Source organism: Triplophysa rosa, linkage group LG16, assembly GCF_024868665.1.
Source record: "Triplophysa rosa linkage group LG16, Trosa_1v2, whole genome shotgun sequence".
NCBI lineage: Eukaryota > Metazoa > Chordata > Actinopteri > Cypriniformes > Nemacheilidae > Triplophysa > Triplophysa rosa.
Genome location: NC_079905.1, coordinates 20,969,622 through 20,997,042, shown reverse-complemented (window position 1 = coordinate 20,997,042; position 27,421 = coordinate 20,969,622). Strand labels below are relative to the sequence as shown.

Genomic DNA, 27,421 nt, shown 5'->3' with positions numbered 1-27,421 from the left:
AACTCCTGGAGTAGTTTTAAAAGCCATTTCTTTAACAATTATGGTATGTTATTTTTCAGATAAAAATCTTCAGAAACGTAGACGTTATTTTTGCTTAGTTTTCAGCGGTTAGCAACAAATCATCCATAGACTTTTTGTCGGTGGCCAATCGCCCCCTGGCGGCTGAAAACTTTCGTTCGACTTCATGATGTCCAACAGCTGGTAGTAACATTTGGCTCTTAAAGAGCAGACCGGGCACATACAGTAGCCTACACACTGTAAAGCGCTGTATTTCGTCAGTGATGATGGGTTCTCTTCGGGCTCACATTTTCATCTGTTTTTGGATAACTTTACCCTTTTGTATTACTGAAAAAGCCAAAGAGCGGAGGTTCCGACAGCGAGACACCGAGTCTACAGATCAGGTGAGAAAAAGAGGTGCAGATTTGTTTTAAAGGAACGAAGTCTGTTCCCTCACAGCTAACTGTGCCAGCTCATAATACGTTATAACCAGCCTGACGGGGCTTTGAATAGGAGAACAGGGCTTAACATACAAGTTATTTTTCTGTTCGTTTTTGTCCTGTTTTTAATACAATTTCAAGTAACGTTAAATTAAGTTTTATTTTTATTGCGCTTTTAGAATATTGCATTTCATGATTATTGATGGGGTTCATAATAAAGCTGTTTAGTTGATTTATAATTCTTTGCATTTTATTTGTGAAAATAACAGTTTTTATCAACATTTAGGAGTCAACGAAACCGCTATATTGCGTGGCTAACCAGTGGCTTTAATACGTCGTTATTTTGATTCGGTACTTTTAATGATTCGTTCGAGAAAGCATTCATAAAGCATTTGTATTAAGGTGTTAAGGGCATAAACATAGCAACATCTAAAGGAATAGTTCACTCAAAAATGGTCTTGACTTGACCATAGTAATTTTTATTCCTACTATGGAAAGTCAATGGGGACCATTCTTGGGTGAACTATTCTTTTTAACACAATTATTAAATAATAATAATAACAATAATTCGTTACATTTATATAGCGCTTTTCTGGACACTCAAAGCGCTTTACATGGAAGGGGATCTCCTCAACCACCACCAATGTGCAGCATCCACCTGGATGATGCGGCGGCAGCCATATTGCGCCAGAACGCCCACCACACACTATCTTATTGGTGGAGAAGAGACAGAGTTATGAAGCCAATTTGTACATATGGGGATGATTAGGAGGCCATGGTGTATAGAGGCGAATGGGCGAATTTGGCCAGGATCCCGGGGTTACACCCCTACTCTTATACGAAGGACAACCGATTCAACTTCTCAACAACTTCTTTGCCCTGAAGTAACCAGGAGGGGAGATATGCAATATGCAAAATAATTGAGTTATAAAAAATTGTAAAATTTTAAGAAAAAAAAAGAATGGATTGTCTATTTACACTGAGTACAAATAGCCCGCCTTGTTGGCAGAGACTATTTGGACTAGCTCTGCCCACCAATGTGTGATTGGAATAGAGAAAGTGTAAGAACTACGCCATTTCAAATATAGTCTCCAGTGGTGTGAGGTGTAAAGTCTTGGCACGGGAGATCGGGGTTCTAATCCACCTCTCGCTGAGAATGCCCTTTAACCTTTTTCTATTACCTAACAGATCATAAAGGCATTTATTTTCAATAAAATTAATTTAAGACTAAAAATTCATTTTTATTCATAAAGTTTAGGTTTAGGGTAAGGTTAGTGTTGCCATAATTTTTGTAAATATAATGATTTACACTGTTATTATTGCATAATGTTTAATGCATTGATCATATCAATCTAGAAGTCTAGACCATGGGCCCGTTCTTCATACGTCGCTTACTACATCCAAGATCAAATGAAATATCCGAGATGACCTAATCCCGCAAATCATGATCTGGATAATCCAGTTCTTTGAACACGCTCGTAATGTGTACGGTTAGTATATCTGTATTAAATTGTCTGGGATCATTGCACGCTCACGCACTGTTTGGAAAGGCAGCATATATCGATAGAAGAACTAGTGATCAGCAGCGCTGCTATTGGCTGGTTGTTACGTCCATAGTTTTTTTTACGTCTGCTTGAAGATTATGAAATTTTAAAATGTCAGGAACACTTCAAACGATGCACAGACAACTTTCAGAGATATTTATAACATTTTAAAGCAGTTGTAAACTGAAGTTGTATATTTTGATCAATTAACTTTTAATTCTTAGTGGTTAATTGCAATGTGATGGTGTTTCCCCCCCTCAAAATAAAGTGTTTTATATCCATTAGTGTTCACTGCATAGGATACTGAGGAAAGTCTCTGAAGACTGTCCATTTCAATAACATTTCTTAAATTGGATAAACTCAGTAGCAGTTGCAGGAGTCCATATCATCTGAAAGGCTTTTATCTGCTGAGTCTGCACAGAAACGTTGTACAGAGATGAGGAAAATATGATTTTGTCATGCTATTTTATTGCTTTTAGGCCCGGTTTCACAGACAAGGCTTAAGGCTAGTACCAGACTAAAATGAATGTGTGACCTGTCTTAACTGAATATAACTTNGCTTATTGGTGGAGAAGAGACAGAGTTATGAAGCCAATTTGTACATATGGGGATGATTAGGAGGCCATGGTGTATAGAGGCGAATGGGCGAATTTGGCCAGGATCCCGGGGTTACACCCCTACTCTTATACGAAGGACAACCGATTCAACTTCTCAACAACTTCTTTGCCCTGAAGTAACCAGGAGGGGAGATATGCAATATGCAAAATAATTGAGTTATAAAAAATTGTAAAATTTTAAGAAAAAAAAAGAATGGATTGTCTATTTACACTGAGTACAAATAGCCCGCCTTGTTGGCAGAGACTATTTGGACTAGCTCTGCCCACCAATGTGTGATTGGAATAGAGAAAGTGTAAGAACTACGCCATTTCAAATATAGTCTCCAGTGGTGTGAGGTGTAAAGTCTTGGCACGGGAGATCGGGGTTCTAATCCACCTCTCGCTGAGAATGCCCTTTAACCTTTTTCTATTACCTAACAGATCATAAAGGCATTTATTTTCAATAAAATTAATTTAAGACTAAAAATTCATTTTTATTCATAAAGTTTAGGTTTAGGGTAAGGTTAGTGTTGCCATAATTTTTGTAAATATAATGATTTACACTGTTATTATTGCATAATGTTTAATGCATTGATCATATCAATCTAGAAGTCTAGACCATGGGCCCGTTCTTCATACGTCGCTTACTACATCCAAGATCAAATGAAATATCCGAGATGACCTAATCCCGCAAATCATGATCTGGATAATCCAGTTCTTTGAACACGCTCGTAATGTGTACGGTTAGTATATCTGTATTAAATTGTCTGGGATCATTGCACGCTCACGCACTGTTTGGAAAGGCAGCATATATCGATAGAAGAACTAGTGATCAGCAGCGCTGCTATTGGCTGGTTGTTACGTCCATAGTTTTTTTTACGTCTGCTTGAAGATTATGAAATTTTAAAATGTCAGGAACACTTCAAACGATGCACAGACAACTTTCAGAGATATTTATAACATTTTAAAGCAGTTGTAAACTGAAGTTGTATATTTTGATCAATTAACTTTTAATTCTTAGTGGTTAATTGCAATGTGATGGTGTTTCCCCCCCTCAAAATAAAGTGTTTTATATCCATTAGTGTTCACTGCATAGGATACTGAGGAAAGTCTCTGAAGACTGTCCATTTCAATAACATTTCTTAAATTGGATAAACTCAGTAGCAGTTGCAGGAGTCCATATCATCTGAAAGGCTTTTATCTGCTGAGTCTGCACAGAAACGTTGTACAGAGATGAGGAAAATATGATTTTGTCATGCTATTTTATTGCTTTTAGGCCCGGTTTCACAGACAAGGCTTAAGGCTAGTACCAGACTAAAATGAATGTGTGACCTGTCTTAACTGAATATAACTTCCACAGAAATATCTTAATATAACAGTGCCATTGTTTTGTCTCGAGATGCACACCAGTAATGTATTCTTCTGAAGCATTTTTATAAAAGCGACATAAATATCTTGATTTAACTAAGGCATAGTCCTGGCTTAAGCTAAACTGTGTCTGTGAAACCGGGCCTTTCTGTTTTGTGAATTATTGATTTCTCTCCACAAAAGGCACATCCATGTATACACTTTAAAGGTTGAATATACTCAAATTCAAAAGCAAAAATTTCAAAACATTTACCTTGACAATATAAAGAACACAAACCTAAAACTGGAGATTTAGTTTTAAGAAGATTGCAGATTTAGAAACTATTTCTATATTGTTTACTGACTTAACATTCTTGACTCTTATTGCAGGTAAAATATGACACTGATACCTGCCTATTATCTATGGAGATTAAAAATAAAATGCATGTGGGTTTAAGAATAATAAAGAAATGGTATTCCAAAAGTTATATCTCATGAAGCTCAGCCTGTTTAGAGATCATCATCAGGCTGCTTCTTCATCACAGGCCTCCTCTCTTTACTGATGATGTGTGTAGTGTAGCACATGCAACAGTACAGGCCCTGTCAGGTTCATCCCTTACATTTTTTATACACTGAAATCCTTCATTCCTATCAGTTGCCCAAAGGTCATTTCATGATCCTGTCCTGAATTGGGCTGCAGTGTAACAGGTTTTGGTCAGGGAATGGTGTCTTCAAACAGTCCCATCATAAACGTGACTGAAGATTGTTTACTCATGCAGATTCAGGTCATTTTGCTTCAGTGCTGGTGATACTGTAGGTGTCACACACCATCTAACTGTGCGTTCAGACCGCCGCCGTCGAGCACGTCAAAGTGGCCGGAAGTCATTCATTTGCAATGTGAGCCGGCGGCGAGGAGCGGCGCGGCATGTCTTGGCCATTGAGGGCGTCAAGGAGAGTTGAAATCAGGTCAACTCCATGGTAATGAGCTATGACGCGGTTCGGCGGCAACCAATCGGAAAGTAGAAGTCCATCGCTTGAGATGATTCCAGAGAAAGCAGCCCTGTAAACTTTGGTTCCGACCACATTAGTTCCCAAGCAAAATGGAGGAGAAGTTGATAATTACTTTGGCGGGTTTCCAAATCCTATACGACGCGTCCCTGTTTGCGTACAGGGACATAAATAAAAAAAATTATGGGTGGACCAAGGTGTCTGAGTTTGTGTTCCTGGTGAGTTGCTGATGATGTGCATTAACGTTATAAATTTTCTGTAAATAAGTGGGAATTTCATGCTAACTTTAGCGCCAGAGCATGCAAAACAGTGTTACTGCTGCAGAATATTAAATAAACTATTTATATGCAACATTTATATGCAACAACAGAACGCTTGTTTTCCAGTGGGAATGAAATTCATTTGCTCAAAATAACACTGCTTTGACCAACTGCATTAAAGCTAATGTTACACTTTGACCAGGAGAGTTTGTAATGTAGGTTGCACACAAATTAATGTTAATTAAAGACCAAGGCTAGTAAATGTCTCCTATGATGTTGAAATTAGACTAGCACTTAACCATGAACACAAAAGCCACACCACACAAATGGCTTTTAATTGGTTTATTTCGTTAGCAAACGGATAACTACAAATAAAGTTCTTTCCACCGATCAATCTCTTGTGGTCAGTTTGCACAAGATCAACAAGCTTGTTTGCTTGCGGCCCCTTTAAATACAAGATAAGATTTCGATCTACGTCAGAGCGCCCAAGACTCTTTCTACAGCGTTGTTGGCAGGTCGGCCAGAGCGATTTTTGATGCTCTCGACAGCGGCGGTCTGAATGCACAGTAAGAGTTTTCATCAGTCAGCTTCCTTATTGATTCAATTGCTTTTTGCTTAATGCTATCTCTATTAAAATGAATATTACCTACAAATATTACATTTACGCATTTGGCAGAGGCTTTTATCCAAAGCGACTTACATTGCTTTGTACTATACATTTTGTTTCTCACTATGTGTAATCCCCTGGGATCGAACCCATGACCTTGGCATTGCTAGCGCTATGCTCTAACCACTGAGTCACAGAAAATATTATCATTTATTGTAAGAAGATAATCTGAGGCCTCAGAGGCCTATGATGTAGTCTATGACATCAATCAAGACACATACTCATTGACATGATCATGACTGCAGAATCTTAAATTCCCTTATATAATATTAATTAAGCTGGGGTCTTAAACTTAAATACCACAAATTTGCAAATGGCAGGACAAACTGCATTTTTCATCAATTCCCTCCATCATATGCACTTGTCTGTGCTTATATATACTGTATATTTAAAATGACGGTCCAACAAACTAATGGCAAATATCTCCTTCACAAGCAAAACAATATATTTTATTTATTTATTCATTCATTCATTTATTTCGGTCCTCACCGAAGACTTTTCACAGTAAATGTGTTATATAACATTACAATAAATATTGTTCTAAAAGCAAAACATTGCATTAATTACATGTTAAATTCTCAAAGCTCTTTATATTAATCCTGTAATTTGCGCAACAAGTTGCTTTTGTATGAATGAAGCCTACTTGACTGCGTCATGACCGCGATCTAATCCTGTTTACATAAAATAAGCTTGCTGCCGAGGAGATTTAAGTTAACGGACCTGTTGCTAAGACAACAAGTCAACAATCAAATCCAGTTTACTGAGTTAGCGAGGTACGAAGAACGGGCCCATGGTCCGTTGATGAAGCCATGTAAATTTATGATCACGGAGGTCCAATCACAAGTGACTTCCGGAAAAGGGGAAGTAACCTATGACGTTTGAGGTTACAACCAAACAGCAAGTCCCGCCCCGCGACTGCCAAAAATAAAAATGTTCGCGCGAGCAAAAGCAGCAGGTGAGAACGCGAGACTGTATATGCCCGCCCTTCGTACTGTGAAACACAAATAACACTGTAAGAGTTTGCTTTTATTATCTAACGTCGTGAACTAATGGTTAGAGAGTCGGACTCGTGACCAGAAGGTTGCCGGTTCGATTCCCAGAGCCGGTGGGTAACGACTGAGGTGCCCTTGAGCAAGGCACCTTACCCCTACTTGCTCCCCGGGCGCTGCAGTGATAGCTGCCCACTGCTCCGGGTGTACGTGTGTTCACTACTCTCTGGATGGGTTAAATGCAGAGGTCACATTTTGGGTATGGGTTACCATATCTGACTAATAGGTCACTTTCACTTCTGACAAATGAAACATTCTTACCATCAGCATGCAGATAATTAACTAAGGCCTAGTCCTGGCGTAAGCTAAGCCTTGTCTGTGAAACCGGGCCACAATAGTACACAGTAAATGCCAGGCCTGTGACGATATATATTGCGATTCACACTAATTATACCTGTCTATGTCGATTCTGAAATCGCAAAGGCTTCGATTCTTTTTTATGCACAGCTCTTCCGTGAACTACGGCTCTTTGATCAGTAGGAAGTACTGCTCGATCTAAAATCACTACGGCTGCGTTCGAAATGGCATACTTCCTTGCTATAGGAGCTGACAGACGGCAGACGAGCTGACAGAAACTGTAACTTCATATATCAGTTTCTGTGAGGATATGTGCATCCCTACCAAGTCTTATCTAACTTACAACAACAACAAACCGTGGTTCACGGCAAAACTCAGACAGCTCTGTCAGGCCAAAGAAGATGCTTACAGGAAAGGGGACAAAGTCTTGTATAAACAGGCCAAATTCACACTGGAAAAGGAGATCAGAGGGGCAAAGAGGAATTATTCCGACAACTTAAGGAACAAATTCTCTTCCAGTGATCCTGCTTCAGTGTGGAAAGGCCTGAAAGATATCACCAGTTACAAGACACCATCCCCCAGCACTTTGGAGAACCAACAACTAGCTGACGACTTGAACAAGTTTTATTGCCGGTTTGAAAAAACACCCCACACCCACCCTGAACACCTCTCCACACAACCATTCACACCTTCAGCAACCCCCCTCTCTCCCACACCTACAATTCAGATCACTGAAGAAGATGTGCGCCAGGTCTTCAGAAAGAACAAAAGAAGGAAAGCACCAGGCCCAGATGGTGTGTCACCAGCCTGCCTAAAAATATGTGCTGACCAGCTGGCCCCCATCTTCACACAGATCTTCAACAGATCACTGGAGCTGTGCGAAGTCCCCTCATGCTTCAAACGCTCCACCATCATCCCAGTCCCAAAGAAACCCCAAATTACTGGACTTAATGACTACAGACCTGTGGCTCTAACGTCTGTGGCCATGAAATCATTTGAAAGACTGGTTTTGGCCTATCTGAAGGACATCACTGGTCCCTTACTGGACCCCCTGCAGTTTTCCTACAGAGCAAACAGGTCTGTCGATGATGCTGTCAACATGGGACTGCACTTCATCCTTCAGCATCTGGACAGACCAGGGACCTATGCGAGGATCCTGTTTGTGGACTTCAGCTCCGCTTTTAACACCATCATCACGGACACCCTTCAGAATAAACTGGCACAGCTCTCCGTCCCCACCTCTGTCTGTCAGTGGATCAACAGCTTCTTGACAGACAGGCAGCAGTTAGTAAAGCTTGGTCAATTAAAATCCAACACCTGCACCATCAGCACTGGAGCTCCTCAGCGCTGTGTTCTCTCCCCACTGCTCTTCTCCCCTTACACAAATGATTGCACATCTAAAGACCCCTCTGTCAAGCTCCTGAAGTTTGCAGACGACACCACACTGATCGGCCTCATTCAGGACGGTGACGAGTCTGCTTACAGACAGGTGGTCAAGGAGCTGGCTGTCTGGTGCAGTCTTAACAACCTGGAGCTTAACACGCTTAAAACTGTGGAGATGATCGTGGACTTCAGGAGAAAGCCCCCTGTTCTCCCCAAACTCACCATCATGAACAGCACTGTGACTGCAGTGGAGTCATTCAGATTCCTGGGCACCACAATTTCTCAGGATCTGTGGGACACTCACATTGACTCTATTGTTAAAAAGGCCCAGCAGAGGCTGTACTTCCTTCGCCAGCTGAGGAAGTTCAACCTGCCACAGGAGTTGCTGAAACAGTTCTACTCTGCCATCATCGAATCCATCCTCTGCACTTCTATAACTGTCTGGTTCAGCTCAGCTACCAAATCTGATCTCAGAAGACTATGGAGGGTAGTCCGGACTGCTGAGCGTATCATTGGTACAACCATCCCCACTCTCCAAGAACTGTACTCATCCAGAATGAGCAAAAGGGCTGGTAAAATCACTCACACCCAGCACACTCCCTTTTTGAACTGTTACCGTCTGGTCGACGCTACAGAGCACTGAGCACCAGAACGACCTGACACAGGAACAGTTTCTTCCCTCAGGCAATCCATCTTATGAATACTTGACATTAAACGCGGAACACACAACTCTATTTTACATTATTTATTCACCAAATTTGCACATATCAGTCCTGTACATACATAATTGTCTATATTGTATATTGTGTTTTTGCTGTTTTGTACTTTGCCTATTTCTATATTATTGTATATATTATTATTATTTTTTTTTCATCTGTGTTCTGTCCTGTTGCTGTCTTTCTGTTGCACTGTGGAGCCTCTGTCACTATAACAAATTCCTCGTATGTGGAAACATACTTGGCCAATAAAGTTCATTCTATTCTATTCTATATAGTAGGCAAAAAGTAGTAGGTGAACGAATAGTATGTCCGATCCGTCAGTATTCATAAAACAGTAGGCGAGAAATATCCGGGTGGTGGAGAATTTCTCGTGAGATTAGGACGTGCGTGTACTACTGTTGCCTCCGAATACGCCTACTCGAGAGCGCCCTCTGGCTTTCGGATGTGGCGGCGTTTAACCGTAATCCATTGAGAAACAGAGCACAAAAATTACACGATATATCGTCCCAACCCTAGTAAATGCTGTCGTGCAGCTTCTTCTACAATCTTGAGGCAAGTATTTCCGACCTGAAATTAAAGGCAGATCGATTACATCCTTGTGAAAGCTGCCAGGTTAAAAATGATGCATCGTCTCAGCTTCAGCTGCTGTCTTAGACTGCATGGGTTCTGAAATCACCCACTTGGTGTACAGGTCAGTCATGGTACGGACATACTTGTTGCTGCATTCTGTTTCTGGTAGTGGTCCAATCAATCTAAACCAAGCACCTCCCAAGCTTCTTTTACCTGCATGGGACAAAATTAGCATCAGTCAAATGCTGGTAAAATTGTACACAAGCTAGCTTGTTAGTCTCATGAGTATGCAGAAATATTGTAAGCAGTACCTTAATGAAATGCAAGACTGGCACAACAGTTTGATGGGGTCATTCAGCTGACAGCAGTAACAAGATCTCACCTAAAAGCAAGGAAAATAAACTAAAAATAACTTCTAAATCAAGAAGATACCTAACAGCCTGAGGTGTCAAAAGTTCTTAAGTACAGATACTTTAAAAAATAGAATTAAAAAAAATATATATTTTTTTAATTAAAAAAATTAAAAGTAAAGTACCACCTCTGTAGTATATTACCCATTCTTTCACGTCGTTGATTATTGTGGACCAATAGTAGCCAGCAATAACCCTGTTTTTAGTGCCTCTGACACCACTGTGATTGACGGGTCCTGGGTTATTGTGGCACTCTGTAAGATCAGATGTTTTGTCTTCCTCTGACAGGACAACTAGCCGTATGTACTGCCTGCTCTGCTAGGGCCCGTGTAGAAGAGTCTGTCATCTGTTTAAAGAGGAAAGGTTGCAGTTCAAAGTAAAGAAAAATAAATCATATTAATATCTGACTCAGATTAAACTATATTTCTGATCACTTTTATCGTTACATGATAGAGTTGGGGTACTCGAACTCGGACTCGAGTCCGGACTCGAGTGCAATTATGAATGAACTCGGACTTGTCATGTACTCGGATGAATTTGCACTCGGACTTGTCACGGACTCTGACATTTTGGACTCGGGAATTTTGCCGAGTACAGTCGAGTCCGCATTATGTGTAACATGAAAAATTCCCACTGCTCCATTCTCTGGCAGTGAAAGTGTTGTCTATACCAGCATCCTCTGCACCAGTAGAGCGTGTCTTTAGTAAAGGTGGCATCATCATGAGACCACATCGTGCCCGCCTGACCCACAAAATGGTCACAGAACTTGTATTTCTGAAAAGCAATATGGCCCTGATTTAGCGCCCTGTCTGTGTAATATAGTACATTGTATTTTCAGTGTTCGTTGCAGTTCACGTTAAAAAGTTACCATAACAGAACGCTGTTCTGAAAAATGTTTCTTGTCATAGATAGACAGATAAGTAAAAGTAATGAAGCATTAAGCTTGTTGTTATGACTACTAATTATTTTCTGTTTTCTACATCCTCTGTAAATGTGGGACAGGGGCATCAAATAATTGAAGTGTAAGTTGTTGAACTGGAAGACACAATAGAGATAGAATAATGAGACAGGTTAATATGTATTTTTATAAACTTGTAATTTATTAAAAGTTTTACATATACCTCTATATGATTTTTTTTGCTTTAAAACAAGTTTTATTACACATGAAACCATAATTGGTTTTTAAAAGTTCAAATATTAATTTGATGGCTAAATTTTGAGATTAAATTAAATAATAATAAAAAGGTCGGTTGTATTTTCAATAATTTTTTCCAGTATAATTCAGCGACCGGACTCGACTCGGACTCGAACATTAAGGACTCGGACTTGAGTCCAACTCGGCACCTTTTGGACTCGAACTCGGACTCAATAGGTTACAGACTTGGTCTCGACTCGGACTCGACAAAGGTGGACTCGAACCCAACTCTGCTACATGATTACTAATATGATATTAATACCCTGCTGAAAAAAATAAGCAATTCTATTGGATTTAATGGTTATAATAGAAATTGTTTTGGTTGGGATGGAAACTATGGTCTATGTACTGTGGCAGATATCTGAATAATCCCCAAAACAATACAAAACAGGAATTTTGTAATGGTTTTAATTGTAGAAAGCTAATGGTTCTGTTATCAAATCTATTTTTATTCAGCAGGGCACCTAAGTACGAGAGCTGAACAGGTAACTTACAGTTAACATATAAATTAAGCACATGACATATTGTGTAACGTTAGACAGTCAGTTTCTCGGTATTTAGTTACCTTTGAGGGTATCATTCGTAGACGCCCGTTTTACCTTCAGACGTTCTGTAGGGCTGTCAATTTCTCCTGTTAAGAGATAATATTTAAGTTGTACATCAAATGCAAAAGAGTCCATACTGCTATCACATATACTCAAAACCAAATATCTAATCGAGCACATCCGCAGGACAAGTGTCATGATGCGCTTTTGCACATGCGCAGTACAAATCGAGCAACCCCTGAATGGATTGAGTCGACTGTCGTAAGAACTGGATTAACCGGAAGTGACGTCAGTTTCGCGCATGCGCGGAACAAATCGTGTTTCCGGGACGGATCGGGTAGCGACAGGGCCGCTCTGTATGTAGATATAAATAGGTTGTTCAAAGGTATTACAAACATAAGGGTTCATTATGTAAGGTCTTTATACACCTCTGAAGAAATAGTTTTGTATATTATATTGCATTTCCGTCAATAGATCCTCCTAAAAACGCCGTATTGTTCCTTTAATCCAAAGAAAATACAGCTATTTTCGATTAGTGTAAAAAGCATATAGCTAAGAAATGCTGCTATTTTCACTTAGTGTAAACAGAACCTACTGCTATTTAAACTTAGTGCAAATAGCCGCTGCCTATTAAGTATAGCAAAAATGAGGATAAAAATGATAAGGCTACATTAAACAATATTGTAGAGAACATATCACCCAAAAACGTCACAAATTGTAGCTATAGCGTAAATAAGTAAATAAATAATACTGTAATGCTATAAGTATATTGAGTTCTGTGTAGCAAGTGATGATCGGTAAATCACAATCCACCTTTTATTGTCAAGAGTTTCATGTGATTCATTTTATGTCATTTGATTTATTTGGGAAAGCTGTTGCTGTTTGAGTTTTGTTTATATCTACACTGGTAATTGCTTCAGTTGAAACATTGATTTGTCATTTACCCATGTTGGTGAATTCTGAGTTGCTTTTGGCCGGTTAGTATTGAACAACGAGAAATACACAAGCAGATGCAATTCAGCACGTTTCTCAGCAGATACAAGTAAACCACAGCATCAAACCTCAGTTGGGTTTTTATGTCCCGCTGACATCCACACATATGGGTATGATTTCATGTGGTCATATGGTTTCATAAGGTCTGTGGACGAGGCAAATGAGTACTGCCATCAGTAGAAAAAAACAACTTACTCACTGAATGCAAATTCAAGACTTCAGACAAACACTAGTTGACACATTATATTACATAATACACGTTTATATACAGTAGGCTACTTTTAAATGTTTAATATTTGTTCTTTTTTATACATATGGTGACGTTTTTCAAATGAATGCTTAATCCTTTTGTTTGTGGAAAAGTAAATTGGTTCTGGCAGTATTGTGGTCAGGGGATTTTGAAGTTTGACCAAATGTGTCTCACAGAACAATGTCATGATCCACAGCAGCCTATTCATCATATTTCATCATCTGTAAAATGGTTTTTGGTGGTCATTTTTGTTGTTTTTGACATCAGTACCAGGCATGCCTGCAGGGCCCACCTGGAGTGCAGGGCAGGGATGGTAACCCGGGGGTAAACGGTATTCCAGGCACACCAGGAATCCCCGGGAGAGATGGACTGAAAGGAGAGAAAGGAGAGTGTGTGTCTGAGAAGTTTGAGGAGCCCTGGAAACCCAACTACAAACAATGCGCTTGGAACTCTTTAAACTATGGTATTGATCTTGGAAAAATAGCTGTAAGTATTACAGACCTTTTCAACATCTTCATATTATTAGTGCATGACTTGAAGGTGTGATGGCCTTCGAGGAAGAGGTTACACAAAAATTAACATTATGCCATCATTTTGTTGTCAGTATTTGTTCTGTGTGGATTCATACGGTCAGAAGTGACACTAGGCTACATTCAATTAAAGCAGTAAGCCCCAAGAAGCTGTTATAAAATGCACTGTAAATTTGTTTAATTGTTAAAAATAAGTATTCAGACATTTATAGCTTCATTCATGTGATTTCTATGTTGCAGGCGTGCACGTTCACTAAGCAGCGTTCAGACAGCGTTCTGCGTGTGATGTTCAGCGGTTCTCTCAGACTCAAGTGTAAGACAGCCTGCTGTCAGCGCTGGTACTTCACCTTTAATGGAGCTGAATGCACTGGACCCTTACCAATAGAGTCCATCATTTACCTGGACCAGGGCAGCCCTGAGCTCAACTCTACCATTAACATCCACCGAACATCCACAGGTACCAAGTTTATATATATACTGTATACGCTAAAATCGAAATTAATTACATAAATTAATAAATTCGATTTGATATGTTATTGTATTTTCTAATACAGGTATATCTATATTATTTAACAGTAAGACTTTACAACAAGGCTGTATTGTAGTTAATGCATTAGTAAAAATGATTCACTGTTTCAAAGTTTCAATTCTGTAATCATTTACTCACTCCAAACCAGTATGACTTTCTTTCTTCCGCAGAACACAAATAACACATTTTGAACAATGTTGGTAACCGAACAGAGTTGGCACACATTCACTTCCATTGTATGGACACAAAACCAATGCAAGTGTATGGGTGCCAGTTAACAACATGCTTCAAAATATCTTCTTTGGTGTTCTGCGGAAGAAAGAAAGTCATACAGGTTTGAAATGACAAGAGGTAAATGATGACAGAATTTTCATTTTTGGGTGAACTATGCCTTTAACATGTATTAACAATGAACAACAGCTACTTGTAGCCTACAGCATTTATTAAACGTAGTTCATTTTACTTTTTTACTAATGCTTTTTCAAATCAAAAGGTTGAGAACCCCTGTGTTACCATTAAGCCATGCAAATAAACTAAAATAAACAATTGTATTGTCATTAACTAACACCAACAGATTAACATGCAGAAAAACTAAATTCAACTCAACTCAACTCAATTTTATTTATATAGCACTTTTTACAATTTTCATTGTTACAAAGCAGCTGTACATGAGACATATTGACTATAAGCAAAACAATTAAAGTTATACATGTAAAAACAAGAAAAAGGTGAAAACACAGAAGACAGACATACCCACATACAAAACACTCCACACACACAATATGCACACGTACTAACACACATAGACACACACACACACAGACACGCACGCACAGTGAAAGCACACATTTAAGATAAAGGAGAGAGAAACACAGGTCAAATATTAAACAGACTATAAATTCCTATATGCAATGTTAATTAAGTAAAACTTTAAAATTCTAAAGCAGCCCCCCGGCCAGGCAAATAGTGCAAAAAAACAGTATGCAAACAGTGGCGAGGAACCGAAAACTCTAATCGAGAAAAAAAAACTCAGGAGAACCCAGGCCCAACCAGGGGATTCCAGTTCCCCTCTGGCAAAAGCTGCTGCCTCTGCACAAGCTCGACAGTGCTTGCACAACAAGGCTAAATAAACTTACTAATAAGGTAAATTATGTTTACATCTGTTATTATGCATACTTGGTGCTTTTAAAAGCTTTGCATAAAGCTTGATTTGTGGCTGCATGAATAAGATAATTATGAAGATATAGGCTATCTGTTTATGACTTTGTGGCCTACAGAATATGTTGTACAGCAAAATGTGCTCACAACATGGATATGAATTATTGTTATTGCCACCCTGTTTAACAGTAGGGCTTAGGGTTCCAATACACATTCCACATACAAATACGTATTCATTTACAAATGAATTGAAACTTCCTGACTTTAACGAGTTGGCCAAATTGTCTTGATCACAAAAAACTTAATATACAAAGTAATAATATGTAAAAAGATCTAACATCAGATTTGCACACTTGTTGTAACCAAATGAAAGACACATGCACTCACAGATGATATCTTTGTCCATTGGATTTCTTTGAGTTATCTTTTGTGTTGCTAAATGTAGTTTCCCTAACGTTTATGCTGCAATTACACAGCAACCAAGATCATTTCAGAACCCAGTGTGGTTTCTCACATCCCAGCATTCATTCTACATTTCACAAAAGAGAGCTTCAGCATAGCTCAAACATAACACAAATTTAAATGTGTACAGGGAAAATACATGCAATACGTTCAAAGAAGTCAAAGACATTTTGATAAAAAATTCTGTGTTACACAGATTAAAATTGAGTTAGTTAGTATGCATTGAATAATACAAACATCTGTCATCCCAATAACACAATTGATAGTAATGACAGCTTTTTCATGCATTGTATCCATCAGTGGAGGGACTCTGCGAGGGGATCCAGTCTGGTCTGGTGGATGTCGGTATATGGGTGGGCACCTGTGCAGATTACCCTCGCGGCGATGCATCTACAGGATGGAACTCAGTATCCAGGGTCATCATTGAGGAGCTTCCAAAATGAGCTTTCCTTCTTCTTTTTGCCACCCCATGGCAACAGAATATAAAAACATCACATTCTTTACATGGGACGTCCTTATAGAAATATGTCAAATTATAGCTAATAATGTTGATATGGGTTTGTGCAGCTTCTGGCATTGCTGAAAATGATTCTCAATATAACAATGCAGATCAGTTACAACAACTCAGTGACGGAGCTTTGGATTTTTAAACACTACCATGCTGGTAATAATATTACCAATATTTCCAAGTACTGTAAAAACCATGGTATAGAAATGGTAATCAAAACGGTATTACTGTATCATACAATCACTGTGTCAGGGTACTCCAACAGTGCTTTTTTGTTCAACAATATGATCAACTACTATGTTTTATAAAACTAAATGTTAAAGATATAAAATGTATCATGGTAATTAAATTTGGTTTTAAAATGCTGACTATGTCTGCAAAACGTCTGAAGGTAACACATCATAAAAGAGGGTGTAGATGGAAAATGCTGGGAAGTATGTAGCAAGAGTAAGGGTTGGAATGTCTGGTGTGGTATTTAAGTAGATTTGCAGATGCACTGCAGAGTGTGCAATATAACATGCTGAGTAAGTCTTTTTCACAAAAAAGTAAAAATAACATTTGTACAAATGTAAAAAGTATTAAGATCCACATGAAGGAATTATACGATTTGGACACCATTGACTTAAATGGGAAGCTCATCAAAAAATGAAAATTCTGTAATCATTTACTCACCCTTGACTTTATTTTGCGCAACACAAAAGAAGATATTTTGAATGTTGGTTACAGAACAACGGAAGAACCCATTCACTTCTATTGTATGGAGAGAAAACCAATGCAAGTCAATGGGTACTGCCTTTGTTTGGTAACCAACATTCTTTAAAATATCTTCTTTTGTGTTCTGCAGAAGAACACAGACGTTTTTGGGTGAACTATCCCTTTAACAGCCACAGCAAAGATAAAGTTGGTTCTGAGAAAAGTACTAGCTAGTGTTGTAGTCGAGACCACCAAAACCAAGACCAGAGGGTGTCGAGACCAAGACTTTGAGGGGCCGAGACCAAGACCAGCACTCCCAAACTTCATTGAAAAGATCCACAAAACACTAAAAAGTCATAATAAAATAATAATAGAAGTAACTTGGGTGATTTATTGTGCAGAAATGTATGTGAAGGATGTTTTATGTTCCATGTTTTATCACCCACCTACTGTAACATATTAAACATTTTGTGCAGGTAAAAATTCCAACAAGCATAAAAAAAACGGTAAATACCCAAGATAAATTTAAGTCTGTGACCTTCAGTGACTTCCATTAGTTTCATTGCTTTTTTATCTAATCAATAGCAAAATAGCTGTGTGTTGTTCAGATTTGTTTGGGACTAGCCAAAATAGAACAAAAACTTGTGTTTAATTGTTAACTCGAGGTTTATTGAATAATTATACAAAATCAATATCACTTCAGATGTTATAAAATAAAAACAAGATCTCACACAAGTACCTTTTTTTGCAATCACATCTCAGATATTGTGGCCTTTGTGTGTATTCATTTTGTTGACAGACAAGTGGCGAATGCTTTTAAAGCCAGAAGTATTACATCCAATCACATGAATGATGTTAACACATAAATCAGACAATGCACCAGCAATTTTGTGTAATTCCCACAGTTGTGGTCTTGACCGGTCTTGAAATAAAATCAAAAAATGGTCTTGAGACCAGTCTCGTACTACAACACTAGTACTAGCACATTTGATGCCATTTGGTTTAACGCTTTGTTCCTAATGCTAATAATGATAATTTGTGTCGAATACTTCTTGGGGTCACTGTATATCCTTTTACTTCATACATGACATCAGGTTCATGTGACATAAATTCTTTTATTAGATGTGTAAAAATGCCTTATACATATTTGAGATCCCCTGTGCGTGTTGTTGACAATAGCACTTCTTACACACATTTCTAATGGCCTTGCCGTTCTTCATTTACTCCAGTTCAAATGTTCCTCTCATTCTGATCCATGAACATCTGGTTAAAACTTGCTCGTGCCCTCCAGTAAAGTATCGGTTTCTCTCAGGCCTGTGTGCTATTATCCTCTGACGTTACATCATTTCCTGAGCATGCCCAGTGAGTGTCGTCCGGTGAAAATGTGCTGAAGATAAATGGGTTCATTCCCTCGCACAGCTCAGGTCCTCAAATAAAGCAGTAGTTGTGAAAATATCGTAAAAAAAGACGAACATTAAGTTGTTTGGTTATCACTGTCGAAGGATGGCTTCAATCCAGCTTGTCCAAAATCCATTCCCCTCTCATGTGCCTGGCATCTTAAAATCATGGTGTTTTCTACAAATCACTGTACTCTTATTCATAAATCTGAGGGTTAATATGGGCACTTCGTGGATCTGTCATATTACTCTATGAATACACTTTAATATCTTTCAATATACTCAACAAATCAACAAGACAATAAATCTTTAGCCTCAATGTCATTTGCACTTCATCTTCTTATTTTCTATCAGTGCACAAACTAAATATCAGATTTCATTTGTGTTGGTCCATCTTTATACCGGTGTGTGTGTGGTGTCCTGAAGGTTTAGTGGTACTCGCCCAAAAGCAAACGCGACACATTTTCAAAAACCAGGAAGGTGATGCAGCACGCGGGAATGACTCGCACCAAGTTGGGAACCATCCCTTTGTAAAATCCCTCAACTCCTTCGTTGCTGTAGAGAAAGTCAAGCACAGACATACTGAATAGATGTGAAGCGTAAACAGATGAGTCAAAATATTCCTGGAACATGCGTAAGAGTTTCTCTGACAAAGCTTCACACGGATGCTGACATCAGCAATGAGACGGCTACCTTGACACTGTAGTTGGCCAGAATACAGTTGCAGTATATGTTTGTCTAACAGAATAATGAACACTGTGTGACATTACAGTTTATAGAGTTTGTCCAGCACTCACATCCACGTTCTCCTGATCACATCCACAATTCCACTGTAGTTGTTGTGCTGGTCCTGCAGGCGAGCGCGCACGACCTGGTACGGGTACGTCACTGCCACTGCAAATATTTTGGAGATGGCTGCTATGGTGATGTACTCTAATGGAGACTGAAGCAGAGAGAGGCAAGGAGGAGAAACTGAATCATCTTTATAAAAAAAAAAATGCTGCATATAGTAATCCACCAGTAATGCCATTTTGTGTTGTATTTTGGTGTACTCTGTACATGCGCATATTTTATGTCAGTTAATAGCATTCTTAACAGTAGCAAGCAGGTTTTTATATGGACATAAAGCGAATGTATGGCCAACAAATAGATTTTTTTTTCAGTTTGGCATTACATAAAGAAAGAGCAAAAATATGTAAATGATGCAGAAAGGCCTGGTTTTATTCTCACCAGCAGCGAATCAGATGGCATCTTTTTATATTTGTTCTGCTCCCTCTTCAGGCCCTCATAGGTCATGAACTGCAATGCAGCATGGGAAGTCCCCACCAGACCAGGCAGAAAACCCTGCAGTGACAGAACAATAAAATGAGCCTGTGAAACTCCCACACCGACGCCCAAACCACAATAACCTGTGGTCTAGAATCTAAGAAGAACTTTGTGGCGTTAAACTAACCCAGACTTGACTAGAATTAAACCATGTTTAATACTGCAGTGTGTAAACGTTTTAAGTGTGTCACAAAAATGTAGCCAATACTTAGGCCTGGCTTGAACCACAGATTAGGTGCTGTATCAATCTTCCAAGTACAATGCAACAGTGTCCTCTAGAGGTCAAAGAAAGAAACTACAATCTGAATTTACAAAAGATTGGGCCACCTCACCATTTAAAGTCAACATGAAACACTCTTTACAACCCACTCGATGTATTTCAGAGTGAAACAGAATATACAACAAGTACAAAATGTAGAGTATGACTTGAACGTATACATCCGGACTTGACTGGCGTGTAAAAAAAAAGGGGGCATTACAAATGGAGACATCTGCTAGGAGAGGAGGGGTTATCATCATATTTACCCTCCTGTCATTCAAAGCCCGTTTGACTTTCTTTCTTCTGTGGAACACAAAAGAAGATATTTTGAGAAATGTCCAAATTTTGTCAATGGGCTTCAGTGTTGTTTGGTGACCAACATTCTTCAAGATATCTTCTTTTGTGTGTTTGCAGAAGAAAGAAAGTCACACGGGTATGGAATGACATGAACAAACTTTCGTTTCTGTGTGGACTGCCCCTTTAAAAAGTGTAGCCGTTACTTTAAAGCCTCAACACATTTTAACAACAGATTACGATTAACAACTGTAATAATGTGCACAGACCGAATGGTCACAGTAAAACTGAATAATAAATTATGAAAGTAAAAAGGGTTGATTTTGGTTTCATGTTGACTTTATGCATGCTCAAAGACTTGAGCACACAGGAAAGCTTCTTCATTACACCTCTAACAAGATCACTGCTGGTACATTTATGAAAGAGAGGAGAAGGGGTTAATTTAAAATCTGTAGATGTACCCTGTATAGTCCCGGGATACCCTCGTGACGGTATATTTTCACGAGGGCGTCCATCATTCCCTTGTAGTGCTTCCGGGAAGGGTCTGCATTGTACTGCAGCACCAGCCGGGTCTTTGTCACCCAGACCGGGTTGGTAAGGCAAAGCGCCAGAATGCCTGGAAACGCAGGGGAACATGGAACAGGGGAGTCCAACACCTTTACACCAACACTCGCCTTTAGTACTGATCTGTCTGAGTCCTTACAGGGTTTTACATGTAAAAGAGGCCAATAAGAATATTCAATCTGACTCAAGTTATCATTATGAGTCTAAAAATGAAGGCCAGGGCTGATTCAGTATTAGTCTGCTGGTAGTGTTTGTGGACATAGAAGGCATGGATTTGTGTTTTTGGTAACGCTATTAAAGGTGAAGTGTGTCATTTTGGAAGATATTCAAATATTTTTCATTTTTTACTGACTTTTCATAGGTTACTTTGAACAAACCGAAAACCCATAATATCAAATTTAGCGACATGTCAATCATTTTCAACATCATCTGTTCTCGCATATTGTGTGACAAGTTGTCATATAATACGTCATCACAAGGAAGATTTTAATGTTATTGATGTATCGCTTTATTTGAATATAGAGTTTGCTTTAGTTTTAATTTCACAAAACATTTTAAATCAGCTTCTGAAGATATATATTGGCCTGCATTACTTTAATGATGGATGGCTTTTAAGAGCATTTCGAGACAATAGGGCTCAAAATAATTCAAACCCCATGTACAGTAAATATGATCAAAGAAGTTTGTGAAAATAAATCTGCATTGTTAATCTTAGGATCTTTTCTTAAAAAATGTTAATCTTTCATTGGAGTATAAGAATTTTAAATGGGCGGATGTCATTATGAAATAAATGTTTTTAAGAGTACATAACATGAGATCATGAAAATCACATTTCATGCAGTGTGTAATGTTGGCGTGTTTGAAAGTCAGCAGTCTGCCAAGTTGTAAATCCGAAGGTGAATGAATAACAAAGTTATTGGCTTGGAAAAAAGCGAGTCGACTCTGAATCACGAAAACGAGTCGTCCCTAGTCCGATTATTTACGTCACTACATTTAGTCCCCGCCTACGTTTTGCTAGGACTGCCCGCGAAAACTTCACTTTTCTCCCCCAAACACTGTAGCTCGTGAGCTTCATTCGTAGACCAATCGCAGCAGACTAGACCATCTGACCAATCACGTCAGACTAGGCTAGAGGAAAGAAGGGGATTAGACAGATGAATAACGGAACGAATCATTTGAGAGTAAATCAAGAAGTAAGGTAAGAATAACCGCCAATTATTACGAAATAATAGTGTTTTTACACCTTCTATGTACATAAACTTGTTGTTGGACACTCCATAAACCAAAGTAGGACCTTAAAAATCCCTTTTTCAAAAAAACACATTGCTCATATAATCACATTACTTTGCACTTTATCACTATACAACATTACTACATCACATTACTTACAATTGTTCAACTTTCTATTGATATTATTATTATTATTGTGTTGTATTTCTCTTTATCTTTCTTTCTTTTAATCTAACTCCCAATAAATCTGCACTTTATTCTGCTTGTCTGTACTTCGGCATTGGAAGCTCCTGTTACCAAGACAAATTGTGTAAACATACTTGGCAATAAAGCTCTTTCTGATTCTGATTCTTAATTATTCAACCCCTTATTTTTGCCAAGATAACAGCTCTGAGTCTTTACCTACAGTATAATGCCTAATGAGTTTTGGGTACATTTTCTCCAGAACCTTCAGATTTCCAGCTCCATATTGGTGCTTCTCCTCTTCAGTTCTCTCCACTCGTTTTCTAGGGTTCAGGTCTGGAAACTGGGATGGTCATGGCAGAAGCTTGTTTTTTTGCTCAGTGACCCATTTTTGTTTGATTTTGATGTTTGTTTTCAGGTCATTGTCCTGTTGAAAGATTCAGCCTTGGCCCCTTTCATGACTTCTAGCAGGGGCAGTCAGGATGCAGGTTTTGATTTTTTATCTGTTGATATTTACTAGAATCCATGATGAATCTGAACAAGATCCTGTTAAAGACACAGCAGTAGATTTAACTTTACACATGGGGTACTTTTTATCCATGTGTGCACCAAACCCATCTTGAAAGGCTCATTTTTTAAATGACCATTTTCTGACCATACAACGTTTGAAACGTTACTGACACTACCAGAACTTTATACGGGATGGGTTCTTTGGTCAGATGAATTTTTAAAATGAGGATTTTAGCAGCAAACACTCAAGATGGGTTTGGGGCACACAGGGATTAAAAAGTACCCCATGTGTTAAAGGAATAGTTCACCCAAAAAAATGGTCCCCATTGACTTGACCATAGTCATTTTTATTCCTACTATGGGAAATGGGGACCATTTTTTAGGGTGAACTATTCATTTAACACATGGGGTACAGAAGATTAGGCCCAAAACATTAAAGATACAGCAGTAGATTTAAAGCAATAGTTCACCCCAAAAAATGGTCCTCATTGACTTCCCATAGTAGGAATAAAAATGACTATGGTCAAGTCAATGGGGACCATTTTTTTGGGTGAACTATTCCTTTAACACATGGGGTACTTTTTAATCCCTGTGTGCCCCAAACCCATCTTGAGTGTTTGCTGCTAAAATCCTCATTTTAAAAATTCATCTGACCAAAGAACCCATCCCGTATAATGTCAATGGGGACCATTTTTGGTTGAACTAATCCTTTAAATCTACTGCTGTATCTTTAATGTTTTGGGCCTAATCTTCTGCCGAAGATCCTGGATACCTTGTTCAGAAAACCAAAACCCGACTGTCCCTGCTAGAAGTCATAAAAGGGCCATGGCTGAATTAACAGGACAATGACCTAAAAAGAGAGAAGCACCAACATATTAGGCATCATAGGCATTGTACAATTTTTGAATAAAATATTTCAAAAGATTAAAAAAAAAAACTTTGTATACCGTAGTAGGCTATATGAGACCAGTTTTACTGAGCTTATGCTTTTTGTTGTCCTTACGTTGTTCCAATTGCTTCCATTGTTTACCTCATCTTTAAGTCGCTTTGGATAAAAGCGTCTGCTAAATGACTAAATGTAAATGATTAACGATGTAGGTTTATTTGCACGGCCTTCCTGGATCATATTTATCTAGGGGCTGAATCATTTTGAGGCCAATTGTATATTTCACTTTTTTCCTTTTACTTTTGTCTGCAGGTTTTTAGGTATATACTGTAAAGCTGCTTTGCAACAAGGCAAAACTGTGAAAAAGTGCTACAAAAATAAACTTGAATTCCATTCGGTGCTGCTGTTGCCACACAAAAGACACACTTCACCTTTAACCAAGGTCTTTATAAAAGCAATCAAGCCAGAGGCGTTTTATATCAGTTGGTGATAACACTGTATTGTACAAATATTATTGGTCGTCTCTGACATTTTGGTTTCCTCAATACTCTTTGCTATGCAATGCAATTCTTTATTTGTTTCACTTCCTGAGCAGATACCACATTATCATTTCTTCACTATTTGTCAGATTTCGCAAGAGCCTCACTGAAAACAGGCCTCAGCTTTAAGAGCAAAAAGTGTCCAAAGCTTGTAGTATTCCTGCTGATCCAGTTTCATAACTGAGCTCTAGATTTAGCTTTAGCGTTTAGTTTGTTAAGCTCAAGGGTGGCTCTTTTCTCGTACTAACCTGCTTCCGCCGCAGACACCAGGTGTTCGGCAGCACTCAGCTCTGTTTGCCGTCCCTCCTGCTTGTATGCTTTAATAGCATTATAACTGTTGGAAGATCACACGCAGCAATTATTATGTTAGATTATGTACACTAGAGTCATACAGAGCTTAGATGTAAAGTGTGCAAAGTGACCTCCATTTATAAATGGAAGCAAATGGCAAGCAAATCCTTTCGGCTTTTGTTGTTATAGTCAAAGAAAACATATCTCACCACCACAATATATCATTTGATATTACTGCCTGCTTGTCACTTGTATATAAAGGACAAAGTAACAAAAGCACGTCACTATTTATATTTCAGGGTTGCAGGCCCATTTTGTCAGTGATACAGATCTGAAATGAGGTCAGATAACTTCACGCAGTGTCGCTCATAATTCACACAGTTTCACTGACACCGTTTCTTTTTTTGGCCGGTGATCTATAAAGGTTCTATGACTTTTCAGGAAAGTGCACAGGACATGCTTGCTGAGTGTACATGAATCTTAACAATGGCATTAACGCAAAAGTTATGTTTAGATTTAAATGACGTGTTGCATAAACATGAAAATACCATTCCGTCCTTCCCTTTAAAGAAGCACTTACAAAAGGAAGTACAAGCCCCATGATGCCCCAGCCCCCCAGATGTTGGGAGTGACGCCCTGATAGAGACCTCTTATCCCTTCCAGCTTCCAGATGGTTTTCATGCAGTGCATCATGCCATCGTACTGGGGCCGCATTTTTAGACCATCACTTACTGGAAAGAGTCAGAAACATTGGGGGAGGTAACATAACACACTCCCATCTGATTAAATATATACAAACATTTCTGTTTTCCGATAGTTTTATTTTTGTTCGCACGCTGGTATAGTAGGCCTATGTGTTATTGTGGAGTAAAGAACGTCACCGTTTGCTCATTATGTTGTTCACATTACGTTTGTTCACAATTCATTGAATAAAGCACAAAAAATGTGTCGTTTGGAACAACATTTTTAAAGAAGTTATTTTAAATAATTTCTTTATTTTTGCTTTTTGGAACCTACACCAAAAGGTAGAGCAACGCTAAGCAGCTTTTGACATCTTTCTATTATGTCACCCTGCTGAAAACAATACAACAAATTCTAATGCTTTTCGTCACAAACATGTTCTTACCCGCAAATCTTATTTTGACCAGATCCAGAGGGTGCAGCACCAAAGTGGAAATAACTCCCCCACTCAATCCAGCAGCGAGATTTTCATATTTGATATGTTTAAAGAGTCGCAGGAGGCTTGATGTTATGGAGAAAGACGAGCTTGTTGTGTCTGCGGCTACTGCAGCACGTCTCTGCCTGGAGATGGGAGCAGTCATGTTTGTTTACGCACAACACGGACACCGAGCGCGCAAAGTACGCAGTAAAATATACTACGATATTTATGAATGCCGTCCCACTTTTTTTTATTTAAAGGGTATTAACTATCCAATGCCCCTATATAAATCAATAACAACCGCTGGGCCATTATGAAGCGTTCGCCCAACATTCACTTCTTCTGCTGGAGATTGAGAAGGTAAATAACGGAGAGGGGCAATGACTCATGTCAGTGGGCGGGGAAATACACGCCGCATTCATCGCGCTGGCTCGTTCCTGCAGTGTGTCAACGGCGCAGTCATGTTGGGAAGGGCAGGAGAGCCTTATTAACAAGTACAAGTGAACTGGGATCTGCGGGTTTTTTTTTTTACTAAAAAGCACAATAACGTTAGCATTTCTCAACCGATTTCACTGCGTTACATGCGTGAGTTTTCACGATTCATTATGACAGAAAAATCCAAATAAATACGTAAGAACGTTTTTGGAGTTTTTGAGTTGTTGACGTTGAGGATATGCAAACATATTTGTTTTCATCAAGAAAAACATCCCATTCAGTTATATGCGTTAATAGAACAGTCTTACCCGCCATAATATGGTGGAGTTGTAGACATGCGTTTAAGCAGCCAATGCGGCATCTAAGGACAAAGCCATCTATCTGGGAAAAACAGTAACCCATAAAATAGGATGTGACTTTCGTCAGAACACCGGATCTCCATATGCTCTACAGATCTGTGAATTTGAGCGTAGTTTTGATGTTAAGCCCATTGCACATTGAGTCCGAAATTTGCGTCCGAAATTTACGCACGTTAAAAAATAAATACGACCTCACGTTATGTCAATCACATTTACACACTGCCTCCGATATTTTCGTCCGTCATAAAAAAATTCGGACCGGGTTCGAATTTATGCGTTTTTCGCATCCGTCAAGCATTTTGAGTGGCCTTTTTTAACAATTCAGAGACACCGTACAAACAAGAGCCAAATACGAAAAACGCATACGAAAATTTCAGACTGTATGTGCAAAGACCTTTAAGGTCCAAACTCAATATCAAAACCATATAGGTGTGTTTTTTATTTGGATTTCATGCGCAGACCGATCGGCGGACAACATCAAAGCGCCGCGAGGGTCAAAATGTTAACCTTACCTTAATCTAATATTAGGCGTTGATGTGTTTATAAAGTATAAATTAAACTGAATGATTTGCAATGTCTTATAGTTTTTTAAACAAGAAAATACAGAAGCACAAATAAAATGTGCAAACTCCATAAAAATGTTGGGGAAGTTCTCAGCTTTCAATTGATGTCACATTGGAGAATATTTGAATTTGACAAATTTATATTTATAATCTGCCAGCCGATAAAAGCTTGTCGTCTCAGTTCACTTCTCATGGCTTAAGAAAAAAGCATACATGATTTAATGTCATCATTGTGTAACATGCTCCATGCGTCCGTTGAACAACATTTCGATGCAG

At 38.7% G+C, this 27,421-nt stretch overlaps 2 protein-coding genes across 2 annotated transcripts; one reads left to right on the top strand and one right to left on the bottom strand.

The window, feature by feature from the left end:
* The first annotated feature begins 203 nt into the window (after positions 1-203).
* Positions 204-17,205, top strand: cthrc1a (collagen triple helix repeat containing 1a). Its single transcript, XM_057355557.1, has 4 exons — positions 204-401; positions 13,538-13,756; positions 14,041-14,257; positions 16,250-17,205. The coding sequence occupies exons 1-4, from the start codon at positions 282-284 to the stop codon at positions 16,390-16,392; spliced, it is 699 nt and encodes a 232-aa protein (XP_057211540.1). The 5' UTR covers positions 204-281; the 3' UTR covers positions 16,393-17,205.
* Positions 17,206-18,251: 1,046 nt separating this feature from the next.
* Positions 18,252-26,981, bottom strand: slc25a32a (solute carrier family 25 member 32a). Its single transcript, XM_057354442.1, has 7 exons — positions 25,756-26,981; positions 25,210-25,360; positions 24,587-24,672; positions 20,888-21,042; positions 19,778-19,891; positions 19,345-19,490; positions 18,252-19,102 (listed from the first exon to the last, which is right to left on the bottom strand). Exons 1-7 carry the CDS (start codon positions 25,949-25,951, stop codon positions 18,976-18,978), a joined length of 975 nt encoding a protein of 324 aa, XP_057210425.1. The 5' UTR covers positions 25,952-26,981; the 3' UTR covers positions 18,252-18,975.
* Positions 26,982-27,421: the final 440 nt, after the last annotated feature.